The sequence below is a fragment of the Salvelinus sp. IW2-2015 genome, linkage group LG17 (genome assembly GCF_002910315.2).
Source record: "Salvelinus sp. IW2-2015 linkage group LG17, ASM291031v2, whole genome shotgun sequence".
In the NCBI taxonomy this organism is placed as follows: domain Eukaryota; kingdom Metazoa; phylum Chordata; class Actinopteri; order Salmoniformes; family Salmonidae; genus Salvelinus; species Salvelinus sp. IW2-2015.
In genome coordinates, this window is record NC_036857.1 from 34,407,663 (window position 1) to 34,416,498 (window position 8,836).

At 38.8% G+C, this 8,836-nt stretch overlaps 1 protein-coding gene across 3 annotated transcripts in view; it reads left to right on the forward strand.

Moving 5' to 3' along the window:
* The window catches only part of LOC111976240 (mitochondrial carrier homolog 1), a 45,688-nt gene extending 38,123 nt beyond the window's left edge, over positions 1 to 7,565 (forward strand). For all 3 annotated transcript variants that reach the window (XM_024005004.2, XM_024005005.2, XM_070448113.1), the window contains 2 exons: positions 5,784 to 5,859; positions 6,128 to 7,565. In XM_024005004.2, the coding sequence (XP_023860772.1) occupies positions 5,784 to 5,859; positions 6,128 to 6,202 (151 nt within the window). In that variant the 3' untranslated portion in view covers positions 6,203 to 7,565. The remainder of the gene's footprint in view (positions 1 to 5,783; positions 5,860 to 6,127) is intronic.
* Positions 7,566 to 8,836: the final 1,271 nt, after the last annotated feature.

Below are 8,836 nucleotides of genomic sequence, written 5' to 3' on the forward strand. Positions count from 1 at the left end.
TTGTCAACACACGTGACCCAAAAGCTGTTCAAAGTAGTAGCAACATGTTCATCAGTTTTGCATTTAGTCATTATTTTTATGAAAAAGCGAAGAGGTTGAGAATACAATGATTGGCCCAAAACGAACAGGAGTTTCGTTTTGTAGAATTTTCCCTTTAGTTGGGGCTTAATTTAGTTTATTTTATTATATTTTGCTTGATAAGTTTGAGTCTTTTCTCTTTCCTTCAAGATTGATGGACACATCACGCAAGAATACGATCGTGACGAGATGGCAAACATGCTGCTCTTGTTGAAATGAAGGGGCCATTTAGGTGTGAGGAAGGATAGCTGAGATCAAAATGAGGTTCCTGTTGACAAGTTAGTCTCTGGAAATATTCCATGGGAGCAGACTATGTAAGCTTTCAAGTCAAAATACATCATAGGTTGACATGGCCATTCGTCTGTTGCATGTTGCATAATTCCAATAGTGTTTTGGTCACTGGTTATGAAGAATAGCATATCAGTATTGKCGGGAGATTTTATTTGTCCTCGTTAGGTCTTCACACAGAACTGTCCTTTCCATCACAAAAATGGTTGAGATCACAGAACTGCTGCCTTTTGACTTTGGTGTAAAATGTAATCCAAAAATGCACATACAAACAAGTTACTTTGTATTCATAAAGTTAAGAAGGCAAGGATATTGAGACACTGATCTTACTTGAACCGATTTGAATACAGTGCCTTAAAACTATTCACACCCCTTGACTTTTTCCACATTTGTGACTGACCGTCTCGATTCAGTCTTATTTTCAAAAATGGTACATTGGATTAAAGTAGAGAGCTAGAAAATGGTAAATCATACACTACAGTTGAAGAACAATGGGAAAGCAATTCTGCTTTGAAAGTTGATCAACTTGTAACCTCAATTTTGAATGTTTTGGTACCTACTGGAGAGCTCTTCTTTGTCTACACCCATTCAGCATCGTTCACACCCTCTTAAGCTTTAGCCACACCTATCTCTAAGGGTTGATCCGAGCATTCTGTCCTAACAACAGTAGTCAAGCACCCAAGCTAACTGGCTAATGTTGGCTAGCTTGKTAGCTACTTCCAGACACAAATGAGAGAACAGCTCACTGACCATTTTACTCACCCTAGCAGAGCTGGTTAGGCTGTTTTTATGTTATCAAGTGTTGGTGACTGCAACTGTGCTGCTGGCAACAATTTACACTTTTTTGCCAACGTTTACTGACATCGGCCATATTCAGATGTTGAGCGTTTGTAAATTTGTCAGTTATTCTGCTCTCTGGCACACACAGACGAGAGTGCTCTGAAATAGGAGTAGATAGCCAGAGCGAATTTACCAGCTACATGTATCAACAGTTGTCACAGTGACATTCTATTGAAATGGTACTTGCATAGTGGAGTCTTTTTTGTTAAGAAATGTAGCTAGCTAGGTAAACAATCAACCATAATCCCAACTCATGACCTTACTACCCTGCATGAATCTGCAGGTAGCTAAACAACCAGGTTCAATTGTAGCTAGCTAACATTAGGCTATAACTAGRAAAGCAAATAGCTCTGAGATATACAAATAATATTACTACACAGATCATACACGTAACATTAGCTAGCGAGCCAGCCACTTTAACTTGAAATGAAAATTACTTTCTATCAAAATTAGAAACGTGTAATATCTGAAAATGTAGCTAGCTAGATTATCTTACCCGTATACACCATGGATGGACGCTTCTCCCTGTCACGGATGCCTTCATTTCGCTGGACCCCAGGAAGAGTAGCTGCTGCTTTGGCAGACCAATCCGAACTCATATCTCAGCATGTCCAGCCCACTCATTATCTCAGCCAATTATGGCTAGCGGGAAGGTTGCTGACTTTTTCTGTGGCTAAACCAACTAGGCTCGTAATTTAACAATTTTATTCGTATTTATAGATGGCATACATGTTTGTTATTAAGGCACATAAAAGCTCACATGTTCCAGAAGGCATTTCTGATTTTTTTTTAAACGCATTTAGATTTTTTTTTAAAGTTTACGTTCAAATGGCTCTCCTGTGAAGTAGTGACCCGCGACATACGCCTAGTTTCCTGAAACAAGTCACATTTTGTTGAGTTACTGCCTGAATTAACATGGATTACATTGAGATTGTGTCTCTAATCTACACATAATATCCCTTAATATCAATGTGGATTTTCACAAATTTATAAAAAATGAAAAGCTGAAATGTCTTCGGTGAATAAGAATTCAACCCCTTTGTTATGGGCAAGCATGAATAAGTTCACGAGTAATAACTTTAACAAATCACATAATAAATTGCATGGACTATGTGTGCAATAATAGTAGTTAACATGATTTTTGAATGACTACCCCATCTCTGTACCCCACACATACAATTATATGTAACAATTCCTTAAGGTGAATTTCAAGCACATACTCAACCACCAAGACCAGGGAGGTTTTCCAATGCCTCGTAAAGGGCAACTATTGTTTAATGGGAAAAAATAAATAAAAAGCAAACATTGAATATCCCTTTGAGCATGGTGAAGTTTTAATTACACCTTGGATGGTGTATCACTACAAAGATACAGGCGTCCATCCTAACTCAGTTGCCGGAGAGAAAGGAAACTGCTCAGGGATTTCACCATGAGACCAATGGTGCCTTTAAAACAGTTACAGAGTTTAATGGCTGTGATAGGAGAAAACTGAGAATGGATCAACGACATTGTAGTTACTCCACAATACTAATCTAAAAGAAGGAAGCCTGTACAGAATAAAAATGTACTTTATGCCCTAAATACAAAGTGTTATGTTTGGGGCAAATCCAACACATCACTGAGTACTACTATTAATTTTTTCATGCATGGTGGTCGCTGCATCATGTTATGGGTATGCTTTTCCTTGGCAAGGACTAGGGAGTTTAAGATAAAAAATAAATAGAATAGAGCTAAGCACAGGCAATATCCTAGAAGAAAACCTTGTTCAGTCTGCTTTCCAACAGACAATGGGAGACAAATTCACCTTTCTGCAGGACAATAACCTAAAACAAAAATGGAAGAGGCAGGTGGAAGGGGATAAAAGTAAGGAACTTGTATGTCGGCCTTATATTAAAGAACATAAATGGTTAAAGAAAAGTGTGATAAATAAAAACATATACCAATTTCATTTAAGGACCAAAAAACTTACAGCTGTGCCATATAAATTGCAAAATAGTTGGGAAGAGATTTCTTCGATGTACCCATTCCATGGCACATGGTTTATGAATTGATACGCAAAACAACGCCGGATTCAAAACTTCGAATTTTTCAATTTAAATTATTTACAAAATTCTTGCAACTAATAGAATGTTTATATATATGGGGATACAATCTTCTCAGCTCTGTAGATTCTGCTGTGAGGAGGCAGAGTCATTAGACCATTTATTTTGGTATTGTCCGCATGTAGCTCGTTTTTGGTCACAGGTCCAGGAATGGTTGAAGAATTGCAACATTTGCGTAGAACTAACGCTACAGATAGCAATACTGGGGGATTTGAAAAGCCATAGTCAATCAATCAATAATATAATAATTATTTTAGCAAAAATGTTTATTTTTAATTTACAATCCGTGGAAGCTATGAGAATAGGAAGATTCAAATCTTTTGTGAAGCATCACAGCACAGCTGAAAAATATATGGCAAATAAAAATCCGAAATGGATGATGTTGGAAGATAGATGGGAAAGGTTGAGTGGAGCTGAAGGGTGGGACTAATAACAAGATAAACAATGTAGGGCATATGGGATCTGTGAGATGTGTATAGGTGCGGAGCTATTGTGAAATAGCACAGTTACAAGTGGAAATCAAACTGGATGGACAACAGAAATAGAGGAAGGACTAAGAACAAACAAGAGAGAACTATTATAAAGTAGACTGTGTCTGTAAATGTGTATAAAGATGTATAAATTGAAGGTAAAAACAGAAATGTTTATCAGTTTACTTCAATTGGGGGATCGGTGGTAGGGTTTGCAGGGAATAATAATAAGGTATCTCTTTTAAAAAAAAGTATGTATGTCTATGTAGGTATGTGTATGTATATATGTGTATATGTATGCATACGTGAATGGATATATATATTTACCCAAAAAAATATGGGGGATTGGAAATGATGCAGACAATTACATTGGAAACAACATTCTTTCCGCAATATTAAGCTGATCCACCCCCTAAAAAAAATAAAAAATAAAATAAAATAAAAATAAATAAATAAATAAATAAAATAAAAATAAAAACACAATTAAGTGTAAATGACTGAGAAGCCGGTGTTTGGAGAATAGATTGACATGGGTGTTGTTAGAACCGAGACGAAGGCAGAAATGCCTTCTGGAACATGCTGAGAGATGAGTTCGGATTGGTCTGCCATGTAGCGTGCTTCTGTCTATAACATGAGCTGCTCAGTATGTGTTGGTAATCCTTTCTAACACAGCTTTTTTGAAAGATCACGTAGCAGAACGGCATAAGTTTGAAATCAGTGGAATTAGAGTATGATAGCTAAGGAGATGGAGAAAATTCTGCCGTTTGATTGCAAATATGCAGACAGAGTCGAAAAGAGAACACACAGAAGGCTGTTTTATAACACCTGTCTCCGGATTACATCTTCAAACTAAGCGCAACAATGGCATCCGTGACAGAGAGGGAGAAGRGTCCGTCCATGTATGAGTATAATAGTCTAGCTAGCTACATTTTCAGATATTACACGTTTCTAATTTTGTCAAAGTCGTTTTCATTTCAAGTTAGTGTACTGTTAGCTAGGTAACGTTAGCTGGCTGGCTCGCTAGCTAACGTTATGTGTATGATCTGTGTAGTTATATTGTTCTTATCTCAGAACAATTTGCATTGCTAGTTATAGCCTAATGTTAGCTAGCTAACATTGAACCTGGTTGGCTCTGATGCCAGCTGATTCATGATTTTGACTGGCTGAGAAACGCTGCCTGCCTGTCTGTCTCGTCCCGACTCCAGACATGTTCATTACTATGGGACAGCTGTAGGTCGAATTTGAATATTGAAACAATGTTGCAAATGTCGGAGAGACAGACAGCAAGGTTTATACAAATCTCCGCTGTTGAAAACTAGTCTAAGAGAAATGTGAGATAATGTCTAGATGCTTTTTATAGTGAAGATGAAGTTTATAAATTGCTTGGCTGGTCCGATGAGACAGTGGATTGCYCAGTCAGATCAAAAATAGTAAATAGGCATTTTAACGTCATATATTTAGCCAGTGTCTATTCCACAAGTTACCACCGGCTAAATCCATGACGTTAAAATGCCTATTTACCAATCAGACCCACCCGTTGTATAAGGCCAAATATACACTGGAGCTGCTTACCAAGACATTGCATGTTCCTGAGTGGCCTAGTTAACGTTTTGACTTAAGATTACTCAACATCATACATCATTTGTTATTACATTGCATATTTGAATAACTAGATTCAGTTTATAAGGTTTCCAAGCATACCCAGGTCAGTGATCTCTCACTGAAGCAAGCACATTTGATTTAAGTCAAGAGTACAACAATAGAAAGTACCAGATGGCCTTGTTACTGTCTGTTACCTGTACTTAACTGTCGTATAGCTGGTGCCATTTGAGAATAGTCATAATGGTGTATCTGTCACGACTTTCATATCAAGTCAAAGTATAGACTTGATATATCACAAATTAATAGGATACAGTTTAAATGTATTTGTTTGAGAGACAAAATAACATGAAGTGTTAGCTTGTGGGTTCAGCTTATAATGGATCTCTGTCTTGTGTGTTCACAGGTTGGTGGCTGGTCTTCCCCCTAACTCTCCCATCTTTAAGTCCTGGCTCCACTGTTGGGCTCATCTGAGCCACGAGGTACAGTCACGCTCATTCAGCTGGAGCAAATGGAACATACTCATCTCTGTGTGTGTGTGTGTGTGTGTGTGTGTGTGTGTGTGTGTGTGTGTGTGTGTGTGTGTTGTGTGTTGTGTGTGTGGTGTGTGTGTGTTGTGTGTGTGTGTGTGTGGTGTGTGTGTGTGTGTGTGTGTGGTGTGTGTGTGTGTGTGTGGTGTGTGGTGTGTGGTGCTTGTTTTCTCTGGTAGCGCATGTCTGAAACTGTCTTTTTGTTTCTCCTTCCCATTAGGGCCATCTCTTCCGAGGATCCAGCTTCTTTTATCGCCGCGTGCCTGTGACAGGGATGGCTTTGACTGAGGAGTGATAAAATCAACCACCGCACAACCTGTGCCACTGTTCTCCTTCCTAACCGGTACCTCAGTGAGACCAATGTTCAACCGCCCCCTCACCTTAAACCCCCCCAGCGGATAAAGCCGGAGCAGCATGTTATCAATGGGCTAGGTGTTTTACTGAAGTAAAGTTACTTTCAAATGAAGAGTTTTGTTAATCTAAATAATAATGTAGCCACTCAAAAGTAAGAGGTCGGAGGAGTGAGACTTAATGTGAACAAATCAAAATTATATCCAATATATTTTGTCTTGGTTGAATACTGAGGGTATAATCTCCTTTTACTATACCAGCAAAGTTGCACTATTTTTTTATTTATTTGAATCTATCACTTAATTTTGCTATATTTATAGGCCACAGTTTAATTAAGTTCTATGTAGGCTTTAAAATTGGATAGTTGATTTCCATCTATTGAAAAACTGCCAAATGTTTATTTTTCAAAGGGTCTTCCTAGTAGCATGATAAGTGGTTGCATTCGAAAGTGCTCATTTGCCTCCTATCAGAAGTGCTTTAACTAACAATTATACCTATTCACAAACACCATAAGCCCACAAAAACTGGAGTGCTCTCTAGTGATGCACCGATATGACATTTTTGTCCGATACCGATATCCAATATTTTCCTTGCCCCKAAAAAACGGCACCGATAACAGATATATACAATTTTAGCGGCCTTTTAAGCATTCTAGAACAGTTTAATAGTTAACACACACACACATGGACGCAACGGACTAAGGCACTGCATCTCAGGGCAAGAGGCYTCACTACAGTCCGTGGTTCGAATCCAGGCTGTATCACATCCGGCCGTGATTGGGAGTCCCATAGGGCGGCGCACAATTGGCCCAGCGTCGCCCGGGCCATCATTGTAAATAAGAATTTGTTCTTAATTGACTTGCCTATTTAAATAAAGGTTAGACATACACACACACCACACTGACCAAAAAGTTATTTTGTTGGCATTTACATATGTCCCCATTACCAGTCAAACATAATCAAAACCTATTTCTTTCACTTACAGTTGAAGTCAGAAGTTTACATACACCTTAGCCAAATAAATGTTTCACATTCCTGACATTTAATCCTAGTAAAAATTCCCCGTCTTAGGTCAGTTAGGATCACCACTTTATTTTAAGAATGTGAAATGTCAGAATAATAGTAGAGAATTATTTCTTTCAGCTTTTATTTCTTTCATTACATGCCCAGTGGGTCAGAAGTTTACATACACTCAATTAGTATTTGGTAGCATTGCCTTTAAATTGTTTAACTTGAGTCAAACGTTTCGGGTAGCCTTCCACAAGCTTCCCACAATAAGTTGGGTGAATTTTGGCCCATTCCTCRTGACAGAGCTGGTGTAACTGAGTCTGTTTTCTAGGCCTCCTTGCTCGCACATGTTTTTTCAGTTCTGCCCACAAATTTTCTATAGGATTGAGGTCAGTGCTTTGTGATGGCCACTCTAATACCTTGACTTTGTTGCCATTTTGCCTCAACTTTGGAAGTATGCCTGGGGTCATTGTCCATTTGGAAGACCCATTTGAGACCAAGCTTTATCTTCCTGACTGATGTCTTGAGATGTTGCTTCAATATATCCACATACTTTTCCGTCCTCATGATGCCATCTATTTTGTGAAGTGCACCCGTCCTTCCTCTAGCAAACAGGACAACATGATGCTGCCACCCCCGTGCTTCACGGTTGGGATGGTGTTCTTCGGCTTGCAATCCTCCCCCTTTTTCCTCCAAACATAACGATGATCAAACAGTTCTATTTTTGTTTCATCAGACCAGAGGACATTTCTCCAAAAAGTACGATCTTTGTCCCCATGTGCAGTTGCAAACCGTAGTCTGGCTTTTTTATGGCGGTTTTGGAGCAGTGGCTTCTTCCTTGGTGAGCGGCCTTTCAGGTTATGTCGATATAGGACTCGTTTTTACTGTGGATATAGATACTTTTGTACCTCTCCAGCATCTTCACAAGGTCCTTTGCTGTTGTTCTGGGATATTTGCACTTTTCACACCAAAAATACGTTCATCTCTAGGAGACAGAATGCGTCTCCTTCCTGAGCGGTATGACGGCTGCGTGGTCCCGTGGTGTTTATACTTGCTACTATTGTTTGTACAGATAAATGTGGTACCTTCAGGCGTTTGGAAATTGTTCCCAAGGATGAACCAGACTTGTGGAGGTCTTGGCTGATTTTGTGATTTTTATTTTCCCATGATGTCAAGCAAAAAGGCACTGAGTTTGAAGGTGGGCCTTGAAATACATCCACAGGTACACCTCCAATTGACTCAAATTATGTATCTAAAGCCATGACATCATTTTCTGGAATTTTCCAAGCTGTTTAAAGGCAGTCAACTTAGTGTATGTAAACTTCTGACCCACTGGAATTGTGATACAGTGAATTATAAGTGAAATAATCTCTGTAAACAATTGTTGGGAAAATCATGTGTGTCATGCACAAAGTAGATGTCCTAACCGACTTGCCAAAGCTATAGTTTGTTAACAAGAAATTTGTGGAGTGGTTGAAAAACAAGTTTTAATGACTCCAACCTAAGTGTATGTAAACTTCTGACTTCAACTGTACTTGCTGTGCTGTTTCGTTGTTCAGTCATTTCATTCT